This window comes from Chrysemys picta, chromosome 22 (assembly GCF_011386835.1).
Source record: "Chrysemys picta bellii isolate R12L10 chromosome 22, ASM1138683v2, whole genome shotgun sequence".
Lineage (NCBI taxonomy): Eukaryota > Metazoa > Chordata > Testudines > Emydidae > Chrysemys > Chrysemys picta.
The window spans coordinates 10,032,739-10,047,451 of NC_088812.1; the positions used below are offsets into that span (position 1 = coordinate 10,032,739).

Genomic DNA, 14,713 nt, shown 5'->3' on the forward strand with positions numbered 1-14,713 from the left:
ACAATGGCAGGAACATGCAGAGCCCAGCAGGGTCTCCCAGTCTAGTTCTGGGGGTGCACAGCCCAGCCTGTCACCCCATTCTGCCTTGGAAGCCAGTCAGCCAGCTCACTCCATGGCAGCACAGGGAGAGGTAATATTGAAATAAGATCAAGAATAAACTCTTCCTTGATGCCTTTGTTAAAATCCTGTGTTTTTTTTAAATCCACCCACTGAATATTGGGGGGGGTGGGAATAGAGGAATTGGCAAGAAAGTTTTGCTCTTGAACCTTTAAGAGCACTCATGTTACAGGTGCTCTGGGACTTGTATTAGCTATAGCTTGTGGGTTGACAGGCTGAGAGCAAGGCCTGCTCAGATTAGAAGGCTATAAAAGCCAAGCCACTGTAGTAATGGGAGAAGTTCTTTTATGGGGTGATCTGGAGGGGAGCAGCTCTGGCTTTATCAATCCCAACTGGATTTTTGGTGGTAGTCCCTCACTTCATCTATGCTCTCTGTTTCACTTCAGCTGCTCATCGGCTCTCCTTGTCTCTCCCCTCCAGACATGTTTGGGCAACACAGTGCTTGGTCTGTTTGTGTAGGAGGTTCAACTTACACCTCCATCACCAGGGGTACAGTTGTGCCTCAGTTTCCCCCCTCAGTGACTGTTGTTATCCCCAACTACAAGTATTCAAAAAGTGTCAGCTTCTCTCCCCTCTGTTCCCCACCTCCCCCCAAAAATACCATGAGTGACTTAAAAAACATGAGCTTTAAGAAAACAAAACCGGGTTTATCTGCCTTCTTGGTTTTGAGCCTTCAGGCTGCACACAAGCAGTTTACAAGCAGTTCTTTGTAGCCAGGAGTGCAGGAAACCTCTCTGAAGAATTAAAGCTGAGATTCTCATGCAATCTCTTAATTCCAGCCAGGAGGGCTTTAAGGCAAACATGAAATATCACACAATAGAGGTCACTGGAGTTGGCAATATTGTATCACACACACACCCTCAGCTAGAGTTCCAAAGTAGCCTGACTTCCCAGGTCCTGGTTTTATTAATGGCCCAAAATATTCCAATACTTGGCATAGGACACCCTCCCCCAGTTCCAGCCACACTTTATCCTTATGCTACTAGACTACAGTCTGCAGACAGTCCAGCCTCCCTTGGATCACAGCTGGCCTTCCACCTCTCAGCTACAGAGGCTCCCTTTAGCCCTCCCACTGGACTCTGATGACAGTCCTTTCACTTCGCTGAGCTACAGGGAACTCCTAGCTTTCTCATCAGTGTATGGTCATAGTTCCAGACAGCTTCCTTCTCCAAGCTCTTGCCAGAAATGACCTAACAGCCACAGCTACCCACCCCATAAAAGATTCCTTTCTCTACTGCTAGAGCAGCTTGGCTTTTATCTCTGTCTAATCCCAGCAGGCCTTGCTTTCAGCCTACCACGACTGAGGCCTTGGCCCAACAATTCCCAGAATGCTTGGCTTTAAAGAGACAGAGGCCCTGTAATAAGCATGCCCTTAAAGGACCAGTGCGCTCTGTTAGGTCCAACAGTAAACCTTTTTTGCAAATTCCCCTTTCCAATTCTCCCCCCCCACCCCAAATTCTTGTGTTGCAGTTCCTCTTTCCTCCCAACCCAGGGGGCAAGTGAGTGATTGCCTGGATTCTCTTTTATTTCAGCAGATGGGATCATGAGTGAGAAGGAGGCGGAGAGCCCTCTGCAGGGAGGTCCTGAGGAAGAGGGTAGACCCAAAGGGAACATCCCCCAGGAAGTTGGCTCAGACAGTCCTGGCGGGTCGGAGTTGCTGGGGGGAAACAACAGAGAGCAGCAGCCCCTGGGCAGATCCCCGCTCTGGGGGAGAGGGCTCCAATTCAAAGAGAAACGCTACAACTGCACTGACTGTAACAAGAGCTTCAGCCAGAGCTCCCACCTCATCCGGCACCAGGGCACCCACACTGGCGAGCGCCCCTACAAGTGCTCTGACTGTGGGAAGAGCTTCACCCAGAACTCCAACCTCGCCCAGCACCAGCGGGTGCACACAGGCGAGCGCCCCTACCAGTGCCTTGACTGCGACAAAAGCTTCACCCAAAGCTCCCACTTGACGGAGCACCAGCGCGTGCACCAGGGTGTCAAGCCCTACAAGTGCACCAACTGCAACAAGAGCTTCAGCCAGAGCTCCCACCTCCTGCGGCATCAGGGCACCCACACGGGCGAGCGCCCCTACAAGTGCCCCGACTGCGGGAAGAGCTTCAGCCAGAACTCCAACCTGGTGCAGCACCAGCGCATCCACACGGGTGAGCGCCCCTACAAGTGCGGAGAGTGCGGGAAGAGCTTCAGTTGGAGCTCCAACCTCATCGAGCACCAGCGCGTGCACACGGGCGAGCGGCCAGACAAGTGCCCCGACTGCGGGAAGAGCTTCACCCGCAGCTCTGCGCTCATCCAACACCGGCGCATCCACAAGGGGCTGAGGCCCTACAAGTGCACACAGTGCGGGAAGAGCTTCAACAAGAGCTCCCACCTCATCCGGCACCAGGGCACCCATGCCGCTGGAGAGCTGCCCTGCACGTGCGCCAGTTGTGGGAAGAGCTTCACCCGGAGCATCCAGCAGAGGCCACGGCCACACCACTGTGCTGAGTGTGAGACACGCTTCTCCCGCATTGCTGGCAGCCAGCCGCGAGCTGATGTGGCAGTGAAGCCCTACAAGTGCGGGGAGTGTGGTAGGAGCTTTGGGCGCAGCTCATACCTGGTGCAGCACCAGCGTATCCACACGGGCGACAGACCCTACAAGTGCGGGGACTGCGGGAAGGGCTTCGGGGTCAGTGCCCACCTCACCCGGCACCAGCTCAGCCATGCAGGTGACCGGCCCTACCGATGTCCCCAGTGTGGAAAGACCTTTGGGGAGAGCACAAAGCTGTTGAGCCACCGGCTGAGCCATGCGGGTGAGCGCCCCTACCAGTGCCCTGACTGCAAGAAGAGCTTCTGCAAAAGCTCCCACCTGGTCAGCCACCAGCGCACCCACACTGGAGAGCGGCCCTACCACTGCACCATCTGTGGCAAGAGCTTCTGCCAGAGTTCCCACCTCATCCGACACCAGGGCACCCACACGGGGGAGCGCCCCTACAAGTGCTCCGACTGCGAGAAGAGCTTCACCCAGAGCTCCAACCTCGCCCAACACCAGCGAATCCACACAGGGGAGCGCCCCTACCAATGCACTGACTGCGGGAAGAGCTTCAGCTGGAGCTCCAACCTCATAGAGCACCAGAGAACCCACCTAGCACAGAAACCCTGAACATGGGGCTGGCCAACGTGTCTGTTTGCTGAGCAAGCTCCCAACATTGCAATAAACAGCATGGGGCCAGCAGGACACTTAATAGGGGGAGAAATTACTCAGTGTACAATGCTGAAGACTAGAAACCTTCCCCAGGAGTTAGACTTCACACTGCCAGCGGCGGCTGCCCGCCCCAGCCTCGCCTGTTGCAAGATCCGGGAGATGATCCCACTTGCCACAGGAGCTAAGGAACCTGTAATAAGGCAAGTCTAAGGGGGTCTAACTTATGCATTCTTTCAACCTCATATGGACAGGCTGTCTACATAGACACTGGCAGACAGAGTGCAGGCCATTTCAGTCCCATGGGCAGCTCCCTAGCATTTGTTCCTTCTTTTTGTCTGTTCTGGCCAGACTCCATCCCAGGATTTTAATTCCTGTTGGACACCTAGATTCTATTCCCATTTTTTAAAATTTGCTTTTAATACTATATTTCCTGTTGTATTGCAGTCTCTCCCCATATGAAATAAAACCTGTCCAGCATACCCATTTTCCATCCTAGTGTCCCATTTCAGATGCTGTGTCTTATAACAGTTGTGTGGCTGTCTAGCCTCCAGCTGTGATTTATTAAGGGTTCTCCCATCAGTGTTCCCACAAAAGTTTTTCTTGTGATCACTGAAGATGCAGCTGCTCTTTTCAGGGGGCAATATTTAGTCTAAGGTCCCAAGGCATTTGCTCATACACTGGCTTTACAGCTCTTTCCATCCCACCTTGTCAAGGCTAGAATGTTGTTCTTAAAATTTCCTCCATTTCATAGATTCTAAGGCCAGAAGGGACGATTGTGATTATCTAGTCTGACCTCCTGTTTAACACAAGCCATACAACTTCCCTGAAATAATTCCTCCAGCACAGCTTTTAGAAAAACATCCAGTCTTGATTTAAAAATCATCAGTGATGGAGAATCTACCACAACCCTCAGTAAACTATTAATTTTCTCTCTCTCTCTTAAAAATTCATGCATTATTTCCAGTCTGAATTTGTCTTGCTTCAAGTTCCAGACATTGGATGGTGTTAGACCTTTCTCTGATAGATTGTAGAGCCCATTAATAAATAGTTCCCCATATAGGTACTTATAGATTGTAATCAAGTCACCCCTTAACCTTCTCTTTGTTAAGCTAAATAGATTGCAGTCCTTGAGTCTATCACTATAAGGCAGCGGCTCTCAAACTTTGGTGCCAGTGACATCTTTCACATAGCAAGCCTCAGAGTGTGACCCCACTTATAAATTAAAAACACCTTTTTATATATTTAACACCATTATAAATACTGGTGGCAAAGTGGGGTGTGGGGTGGAGGCTAAAAGCTTGTGACCCCCATGTAATAACCTCATGACCCCCTGAAGGGTCCTGAACCCAGTTTGAGAACCCCTGCTATAAGGCATGTTTTCTAATCCTTTAATCATTCTTGTGGTTCTTCTTTGAACCCTTTCCAGTTTATCAATATCCTTCTTGAATTGTGGGCACCTGAACTGGACATGGTATTCCACTAGTTTTTTGCAATGATGGGTGGTGACAGGCATTAGCATTTTAATCACTGTGTCATCTAAACCTGAAGCCGGTGTACACTGGTGCTGCCACTATTGGAGCTGCACTGGAAGTAGTAAGTGCAACTCATTTTAAGAAAACAATCATAGAATTGTAGGGATGGAAAGGACCTCTACAGGTCATCTAAGTATACTTAGACCACCTCAGGCAGGTGTTTGTCTAACCTTTTCTTAAAATTCCATAACCTTCCTCAGTAACCTGTTCATAGAATCATAGAATATCAGGGTTCGAAGAGACCTCAGGAGGTCATCTAGTCCAACCCCCTCAAAGCAGGACCAATTCCCAACTAAATCATCCCAGCCAGGGCTTTGTCAAGCCTGACCTTAAAAACCTCTAAGGAAGGAGATTCCAGCACCTCCCTAGGCAGGGCCGGCTTTAGCAAGAGCGGGGCCCAATTCCTGGGGGCGGAGCTGCGCCGGGGGGGGGGGGGGGGGGACGGGACGACCCGAGCCGCGCCGGGGGGGGGGGGGGGGAGCCGAGCCGAGCAGACGGCGGGGGGGGGGGGGGGGGCCGAACCGCGCCGCGGGGGGAGCCGAGCCCCGCTGCACCGCGGGGGGGACGGGGGGACCCGAGCCGCGTCGCGGGGGCTGCGCTGGGGGGGGGGACCCCGGACCCGAGCCGCGTCGCCGGGGCTGCGCTGGGGGGGGGACCCCGGACCCGAGCCGCGGGGACCAGGCCGGAGCCGGGCCCCGGGGGCCGGGCGCCGGGCTGGAGCCAAGCCGGGCCAGAGCCGCTGGGGCCTGCAGGAACGGGCCGCGCCTCCCCGGAGCCCTTCTCCCACCCCAGCTTACCTCGTGCTGCTGGCCCGCCCCTGCTTCGTCTCAGACTTCCCGTGAATCTCTGATTCGCGGGAAGCAGGGGAGGGGGCGGGGCGTGCAGGGGAGGGGAGGAGGGGGAAGTGAGCTGGGGGCGGGGCGGACAGCTGCAGCGCGGGGCCCTCTTGGCGCGGGGCCCAATTCAGCCGAATCGGCTGAATCGGCCTAAAGCCGGCCCTGTCCCTAGGTAACCCATTCCAGTGCTTCACCACCTTCCTAGTGAAAAAGTTTTTCCTAATATCCAACCTAAACCTCCCCCACTGCAACTTGAGACCATTACTCCTTGTTCGGTCATCTGGTACCACTGAGAACAGTCTAGATCCAGCCTCATTGGAACCTCCTTTCAGGTAGTTGAAAGCAGCTATCAAATCCCCTCTCATTCTTGTCTTTTGCAGACTAAACAATCTCAATTCCCTCAGCCTCTCCTCATAACTCATGTGCTCCAGCCCCCTAATCATTTGTCCACTTCTAAAGACTGGACAGAGTCAACTGAGACCTCACGAGGCGCAAGTGCCTCCCATGTCTTATATACAACACTCCTACTAATAGACCCCAGAATGACATTGGTCTTTTTTGCAACAGCATTGCATTCTTCACCCATAATCATTGATTAAAAGTCTCCAAGTGATACAGAATCCACCCCATCTGGGGGTTAATTATTCTAATGGTTAATCCACCTCCCAATTAGACATTTGCATTTTATTTCTAGCACGAATTTGTCTAGCTTTAGCTCCCAGCTATTGCATTTCAGCCTGCCCTCTTCTGTCAGAAATATCCCCCTGGATGTGCTTATAGACGGTGATCAAGTCACCCTTACCTTTGATAAGTTACATAAACTGAGCTTCAGTCTCTCACTTTCCACCTTCTTCCTCCTACGCAACATCCCTCTGCTTATAAATGAGCTCTCTGAGACTATGCCTTCACTCAGGCCAACTCCTCTGGAGTTAGTCTAGCTTGAGTGAGAGCAGCTACAGTATGAAATAAAATTGGAGCTGCAGAGTGATTGGATTACTGCACAGAGTGATTGGGTAGGTCTATATGGGAGCTGGAGGTGTAATTTCCAGCTCAAGTAGACATACTCACACTAGTTCATGGTAAAAATAGCAATGTACAGTAACTCCTCACTTATCGTGGTAGTTATGTTCCTGAAAAATGCAACTTTATGCCAAATGATAAGTGAATCCAATTTCCCAATAAGAATTAATGTAAATGGGGGGGTTAGGTTACAGGGAAATTTTTTTCACCAGACAAAAGACATTATATATAGTATAAGTTTTAAACAAACAGTTCAATATTGTACACAGCAGTGAATGAGTGTGAAGCTTGTTTGAGGTGGTGGAGTAAGAGGGTGGACTATTTCTCAGGGAATGCCTTGCTGCTAAATGATGAACTAGCACTCGGCTGAGCCCTCAAGGGTTAATATGCTGTTAATGTAGCCTCACACTCTACGAGGCAGCATGGACTGAGGCAGGAGGGAGGAAACACAATAGATGCAGAGCAGTAGCTGCAAACACTTCCATGCAAAAACTGAACATGATGATGAGCCCACACTCTCCCGCTGGAGCGCACCACTCCCTCCTCCTGACAGCATATGCACAGCTTCACAGGTGCTGACTTTCCAAAGTGCTGGGGGGGGGGTGCGTGCATGAGTGAGAGAGATGTATATTGCCCCTTTACGTATGCTGACCTGACTTCAAGTATATTGCCCGTTTAAGCAGATCAGACCGGAAGCAACAGCTTCCTCCTTTCTATTCCTGAGCCATGTCACCCTCCGCTTTGTGGAGAGGGGGTACAGAGTGGGGGTGGGGGGGCAGGAGCAGGGGGACATCCTGATATCAGCACCCTTCCTTCCCCCTCCCCCAGCAAACCAGAAGCTCCCGGGAGCAGCTCCAAGGCAGAGGGCAGGGTAGGAACAGCAGGGCAGTGGGGGGAGGGACAGCTGAACTGCTGCTGGGCAGTTGCGGAGCCACATTCCTTACAGGGAATTTAGGGGAGCTGATAGGGGGGAGGCTGCTGCTCCCCCCCCCCCCGGTTCTAATCCCCACAAGGAGGGGCTGCTCTTCCAGAGAATCCTGCAAGCAGTGGACAAAGGAGGCAGCAGCTGCCAGACGATGTCATAAGGGAGCATTGTGCAACTTTAAACAAGTATGTTCCCTAATTGATCAGCAACGAAACAATATTAACTGCGACGACTTTAAGTGAGGAGTTACTGTAGCTGCACCTACTGAGGCTCTTGGGGAAGCCCACCCACAACCAACAGCCCCTCTCTAGCATAAGGGGAGGAGCTACCAGACCCAGGTCTCAACTGAATGTGGGGGACAACAAATGAAAAAACAGGGACAGGAGCAAAGGTCACAGAGTCAAAAGCAGGGGGACACCAAGAAGAGAACGCTAGCCAGCACCCACTGCTCCTTAAGGCATCCAAGGAACCAATGGATATGGCCCACAGGAACTCTGCCCGGAGACGTGACTTCAGGGACAATCGGAAATAGGTCCCAGTCACAGACCACTTGCACATCTAGCTTTCTCCTCCTGGTATGGCCGATGCCAGGAGGAGGTTGATGTGAGGTCTCGCGTCTTCGTGGGGTCACAGGTGGGGTATGCATATATCAGGAGATGAGGGGGAAGGTGTGGTTAGAATATGAGGAGGTTCTGGAAGAGCCAGAAAAGGGGCTGCAACCTGGTACACTCAAGGTAGATGTTTGCCAAGATCTCCCCCTCAACGCCAAAGGAGCAAGTGTCAGGGGCGGTGGTGAAGCACACATGCTCGGGGCTATGTGAAAGAGCTGCCAATTAATATGCTGGGCGGACAGCAGGACCAGGATAGAATACAGACTGGCTCACCGGCATTCCTCACCTTCCATGGGTGGTAGGAGGTCCCGGGTGTTGGGGCAAGACACGAGGGTAAGAAAGTGATGGGTATGGAGCAGCTGTTTCCTGGGTGCAGTTCACAGGTCACGCAGCCTGCTCAGGTGATGCAGCCAGGGAGGCTTCCAGGGACAGGGACCTGATGGTGAGGTCTGGAGGACCAGAAGTGAGGGGTGGACAGAGAACACCTTCCCATAGGGCCCGCTCGAGGAAAGCACAAGAGACAGGTACTAAGGCTGCCCTCACCTCCTGGAGCATACACTGGGGCATGCAAGAGGTGGAGAGCCCCATGTACGGGCGGAGAGTCCAGGGGTCGACCCAGTCCCTCCGGTTCTAGTCTCCTGGATCTCCAATCCTGGTGATACCAGTCAGGACCAACCTCAAGTGCACCAAGGGGGACTCCACCACCTGTAATAAAGCAGGTTATGCATTCTTTCAACCTCATATGGACAGGCTGTCTACATAGACACTGGCAGAAAGAAGGCAGGAGGAAGGTGTGTGCCAAGCAGCGTAGCTGCCGCTGCATGGGCAGAGTTCTAGTTAGCCACCTCAAGTACAATCCCATCTGAAACCTTGGGTATGTATGTAGGGCAGCTAACCTGTCCTGCCACAGCTACACTGTTGTTTTTACCATGCTAGCTCAATCAGAGCAAGGGTTGCCACCTGTGCAGGACTGTCCATTTCTTGAAGTAGCTGTCCTGGGAAATCTGTAAGTCTTCCCAAGACATTGAAAGTCCTGTTTTTTGTCATTCTTGATCCCCGGCTCTCGGCCTGCCTTTCCCTTCAGGTTACCCCTCTGAACAAGGAGCCACCCTTGGTTTGGTCTCTGGATGAGTCTCTGCCCTGTGGTGGGAGGAAGCATGGCCCACCTCAGAATGGGGAGGTGGGCATTGCCTGCGGGGGAGGCCAAGGCCCAGGCTAAGGAGACACAGGCATTCTCAGACCTAGAATGAGGGGGGATGAAGGCCCATTGATGGCTCGGTGGGGGAACACGGGACTGGGCCCAGATATGCAGGGCCCACAGCTGGCTTGGCAGGGGAAAGTGGAGCCAGGTCTGGGCCAGCAGGGCCTATCAATGGCTTGGTGGGGGAAAGTAGGTCGGTTTGGGTAGGTGGAGCCCACTGATGGCTTTGTGGAGGAAAGAGGAGCCGCGGCCTGGTCTGCAGGACCCATCTCTGACTTTGTGGGGGACCAGGTGGCAGGGCCCCACTCAGCAAGGCCCATTGATGGCTAAGTGGAGGAAGACGGGGCCGTAGCCGGGACGCAGGCCGCTCCTCAGCCGCGTGTGAAGCGCAGCGAGCCGCACCGAGCCTCCCCAGCCCCGCTGTGGTGCCCTCCCCAGCACAGCCCCCGTCCCTGTTCGTGCGGGTTCAGCTGCCGCACGGGGGATCCCAGCCCCGCTCCAGGGCAGAGGCCTCAGTGTGCAGCAGCTGCACGTTCCGCTAACTCCGCTGTGTCCCGCGTCCTGGGGCCCGGCGCCGCCCCCCACGGGGGCCGCCCTGGGCACGGCCAGGCTCCAGCCGGCTGCGCTCCACGGCTCGGGAGCCCGGCTCGGGCCTCGGGCAGCCTGGTGGGGCGAGCCCCCGGGGACAGGGCCCGGATCGCAGCCCGGCACGGAGGCTTTGACAGCCGCATTGCCCCATGTCCCTGCGGAGCCACCATAGGCCAGCCTGGGTTTGGGCCTCGCCCCAAGAAGGGTCCGCACGTCAACCCCCCGCCGAGCTGCCATCGGTCCGTCTGTGTACACCCAGGGCAACCTAGCCTGCCTACTTCTGACCAACCAGAGAGCAGGATATCGCCGTGACCCTGCCTCCTGATCGACAGTTCTCTTACCCAATCGCCCGTCCTTGCTGTGGCGTTTAATGGCTGACAAATATCTTGACCAATGAGCTGTTAAAATCTTTTCGATTGACGTTAATGTCCGCCTTTCGCAGTTGAAGCGGTTCTTGAGTGACCTCTGTCTATCCTATGGAAAGTCAGAGTGATTTTGATTGATGGCTTTTTTCTTCTAATGGCAACAGAGCTCTGCGGGCTATTGCTCCAGTGGAAGGAGAGTGAGGCGGGCGCGGCAGCCCCAGGCACCAATGACTGGCGGGTGGGCGGAGCAGCGCGTCCAATGCGGTCGGGAGGCGGGGCTGGGCAGCTGCCGTTACCGTCTGTCGCAGGAGGCAGCAGCGGGCTGGGGGTGAGGCGAGAGTGGGACGTGGAGCCGCTGTCATGAGCTACTCAGGTGAGCGGCTGCCGGGGCCGGGCCCTCGGGGCGGGGGCCGGCTGGGTGCAAGATGGCGGCTGCCCCCGTTTGTGAGGGAGGTTCGGCGCTGCCCCTCCCCTCCCCTCCCCTCCCGTCCCTCCCGGCGGCCTGCAGGGCCTGCTCCGAGCTCCCCCCACCCTCGGCGCCCTGGGGCGGGCCTGGAGGTGGGCGAAGGGCTGGCCCAGTCGCTCGCTCCTTCCTGCGCGCTGCCGCCTCCGTGGGGCGACGGTGGATGGGGACCTGACCGTCACTTTCCACCCGCCGCATAAGCCTAGGGCTTGTGGGGGTCGGGCAGGTTCTGACCCCGGCCCATAGCACCAACATGTCATAGACCTGCGAGGGGCCGCCACTGACCCCGACCCCCTACCGCATGGCACAGGGCCTGAGGGGATTGGCGCTGGCACTGACCCCGATACGCTACCACAGACATGGCCTGGGGACTTGGGGTGGGGCTGGCCCTGATCCCGATCCCCTGTTGCATGCCATGGCATTCGGTGCCACTGGCCCTGACCCCCCTACTGTATGGCCTTGCATGTGGGTTTTCATGGGCACTAAAGTGGAGGAGGGCTGGCACTGGCCCTGACCCCCCTGCTGCATGGCACAGCATGGGGATCAGCACTGGCTCCGACCCTCTGGTGCATGGCATAATATGGGGCCTGCAGGGGGACTGGTATGGAGCCTGCTGGGGTGTTGGTGCTGACCCTGTCCCCCTACTATATAGTGTGGGGCCTGGTGGGGTACTCACCCCGTACCCCTACTGCACAGCATTACAGGGGGCCTGTTACTCCACACACACGTTATCGTCACCACAGAGTGTTATGGACCTTGGGGTGTGTATGTCTGGCACTGACACACACTACTGTACATACATCATACACATTGTGTAGCACTGTGTGGGGAGAGCTGGCACTCAGCACTCCATACACACGCACACACCACACAACAGAATTGCCTGGGGCCTGCCAGGGGCAGGGGGGAATCTACCACTGGCACCCTTCACATACACCATGAACCATCCTCCTTTACATGGGGTTTGGACATATGGCAAGATATACAAGGAGAGGGGGATAGACACACACCCACACCATTGCACAGGCTCTGGGGGGATTTAATAACCAGGAGGCGGCATTGGCAGTACTATTCAGCCATACAGACATTGAATTGGCCTCTGGTGAGTGGGTATAATAACTAGAGGAGGAGCTGACTTGCTTTCCCCCCTTTATGCAGCATTGCATTGATGTGAGTATGTGTGTAATAAATAATAAGGGAGGGGGAAACCCTGCATTGGTAATATTCTCTGTCAGTTGTGAAGGTGGAATTGATTATACCCTTACCTTACTGTCACTGCATCGTCTTGGCAATGGTGGAAGAAATTTACACTGCTTCCTCGCATACACTCACCATTGCTTGAAGGAATGGGGTACAATAAGGGTGGAGAAGGTGATGGTGATATCTTCTCTCCTTTCCCCCTCACACCATTGCATGGGCTTTGGGGGGCATGTAATAAGCAAGGAGAAGAAGTTGGCACCAATATCCCTGGCTGATGAGCTGGGGGGGCAATAAGCAGGGTAAAGCTGGCACAGATTCTTCCCTTCCCCCTGCATCTTTCAACTGATGAGCTCGGGAGAGAGAAATTGAGATTTATACCCAGCCAGGGTGACCAGGCACATGGGATTCTGCATATGAGAGGGGGCATCAGTCCCTGCTTCTCCTACCCTCTATTGAAACAAAGGAAAGGGTAGTTCAAGATTGTGTAGTTGAAGTTGTCCTGTACAGAGTCTCAGGGCTTAGGCTGGGAGCCCAGAATTTGTAGCTTTGCTGCTTTTTGCTATAGGTTTGAGATTTTTTTTCTTCCTCAGTGTGGTTGCAATTAACTGCCCTTATGTGCTGGGTTACATGTTTTGTATTAAATAAAATGAGAGAGGTTGGGGGGAGGCAGGGAAGGTACTAACCTTAGTGATGTTGGGTCTGTAACAGAGAACTCAGATTCAATAATACTGTACTGCTAAAAGACTATAATCTAGTTATGAAATTTGCCTTATATACTCAGTTGTATTGGGAATGTTCAAAATGTTACCTTCCAGTACAATATGTGCAATTTGGACAAATTAATATTATAATTGGGTTTGTAACTCCTGCATTGCTTGACACTTTTGTGTCTAAATATAAGGGGTTTGTCACCACTTATCAAGGCGATCTCTCGCTTATCAAGACCCATACCTCAATTGTGCACTGTGATAGCTGGCCACCGGATTGCTCTCTTTCTTCCCCAAAGTGGCAGCCTGTTCAGTGCTGTGCATGTATAGCAATGATTCTCAACCTTAGGGTTATGGAACTGCTATCATTTTCTACAGACTCAAGGCTTAATGTAAAAACTGTTTCCATTTGTTATGGTTTTGAAGGACCTTCTGAATACAAATTGCTCCAGTTATTAGCTTTATTGAATCTATCTCGTAGGTGAAAGTTGTACTTTGTTCATAACCTTTTTCCATAAGAATTTTTGCTTGATGTATTTTTAAATATGAAATGATTGAGTTCACATGCATTGACTGTAAAAACTGATTTCAGTCATTCATAACATAGCTAGAGGATCATAGAAATTGTTGCTTCTGTATGTCAAGCTCATAACATGCACCTCCAGCTCATTGTATCGCTCTTTCTCCCCCACGAGTTCCCTGAATGCCACCCACGCACCCCGCTCTATTTTAGTCTCTGCAACCCACCCTCAAACTGGGAGTTCTGTGTGTGTGTCCCTCTAGCTGCCCTCCCCTCTCCACCATGTGTGAAAGAACTTGCAAAAAGCAAACTGCTCACTCTTTTCATTGTTGAAACAGCACAAAAGGTTCTGGGATGTGGTATTATAGACGAAGTGGTTGGTTTGGGGGGTCATCAGTGAATAAAAGTTAAGAATCCCTATTAAGTAGTATGGTAAAGAGCTTTGATGTGGTGTATAGTGGAAAGAACTATAGAATTTTTGCTTGTCTGTTATACAGTTTGTAGGGAAAGTCTTATTTTTGTGCTTCCAGGTAGAAATAGGGTAAAAGCGATGTGAAGCATGTAGCTCTCCTCAAAACAAGAATGCATTTTATATTGGTAGAGAGAGGTTTTCAGGATGTACTCCTTGACTGCAATCTTGTAGGCTGTTGCAAATATTAAGAGCTAATTAATCTGCACTTTACAAGAATCTAGTAAATGGTTGGACTACTAATAGATTCGAAACTTGAACAAAAATATATTGCTGGATTTCTCAGTTTCCATTTTTGTGGAATTTGAAACATTAATCTGAAGCATTAATCTGAGATCTGTTTTAACCCTTGTATGGATTATAGGATTACTTCTTGAGGAGGAGGTGGGGGTCGCGATAGAACATAGTAATGACTCAATATACATATATTTTTATCATTGTTCACCTAGAAAACACATTTATGTGGTGACAAGTATCAGAGGGGTAGCTGTGTTAGTCTGGATCTGTAAAAAGCGACGAAGAGGCCTGTGGCACCTTATAGACTAACAGACGTATTGGAGCATAAGCTTTCGTGGGTGAATACCCACTTCATCAGATGCATGTAGTGGAAGTTTCCAGAGGCAGGTATAAATATGCAGGCAAGAATCAGTCTAGAGATAACAAGGTTAGTTCAATCAGGGAGGATGAGGCCCTCTTCTAGCAGTTGAGGTGTGAACACCAAGGGAGGAGAAACTGCTTTTGTAATTGGCTAGCCATTCACAGTCTTTGTTTAATCCTGAGCTAATGGTGTCAAATTTGCAAATGAACTGAAGTTCAGCAGTTTCTCTTTGAAGTCTGGTATTGAAGTTTGTTTGCTGCAGGATGGCTGCCTTTAAATCTGCTATTGTGTGTCCAGGGAGGTTGAAGTGTTCTCCTACAGGTTTTTGTATATTGCCATTCCTAATATCTGACTTGTGTTCATTTATCCTTTTATGT

The 14,713-nt window shown here is 52.2% G+C and overlaps 2 protein-coding genes and 1 long non-coding RNA gene across 24 annotated transcripts in view; 2 read left to right on the forward strand and 1 right to left on the reverse strand.

Moving 5' to 3' along the window:
• Nucleotides 1–3,780, forward strand: part of LOC101946961 (zinc finger protein 883-like) — a 23,050-nt gene extending 19,270 nt beyond the window's left edge. For 8 of the 15 annotated variants that reach the window (XM_065576355.1, XM_065576345.1, XM_065576348.1 and 5 more), the window contains one exon: nt 1,653–3,780. In XM_065576355.1, coding sequence (XP_065432427.1) covers nt 1,661–3,259 — 1,599 coding nt within the window. In that variant the 5' untranslated portion in view covers nt 1,653–1,660 and the 3' untranslated portion in view covers nt 3,260–3,780. Of the gene's footprint in view, nt 1–1,649 lie in introns of all 15 variants that reach the window. The other 7 variants (XM_065576349.1, XM_065576344.1, XM_065576346.1 and 4 more) reach the window with 1 other exon arrangement.
• LOC135977138 (uncharacterized) overlaps nt 1–10,493 on the reverse strand; it is a 19,717-nt gene extending 9,224 nt beyond the window's left edge. The window contains exons 1-2 of the long non-coding RNA XR_010594488.1: nt 10,356–10,493; nt 8,769–8,930 (exon numbers count right to left, since the gene is read on the reverse strand). This is a non-coding gene — a long non-coding RNA (uncharacterized LOC135977138). The remainder of the gene's footprint in view (nt 1–8,768; nt 8,931–10,355) is intronic.
• Nucleotides 10,494–10,543: 50 nt separating this feature from the next.
• Nucleotides 10,544–14,713, forward strand: part of AKAP8L (A-kinase anchoring protein 8 like) — a 35,000-nt gene continuing 30,830 nt past the window's right edge. For 2 of the 8 annotated variants that reach the window (XM_065576336.1, XM_065576334.1), the window contains exon 1: nt 10,544–10,752. In XM_065576336.1, the coding sequence (XP_065432408.1) occupies nt 10,740–10,752 (13 nt within the window). In that variant the 5' untranslated portion in view covers nt 10,544–10,739. The remainder of the gene's footprint in view (nt 10,753–14,713) is intronic. The other 6 variants (XM_065576333.1, XM_065576343.1, XM_065576339.1 and 3 more) reach the window with 6 other exon arrangements.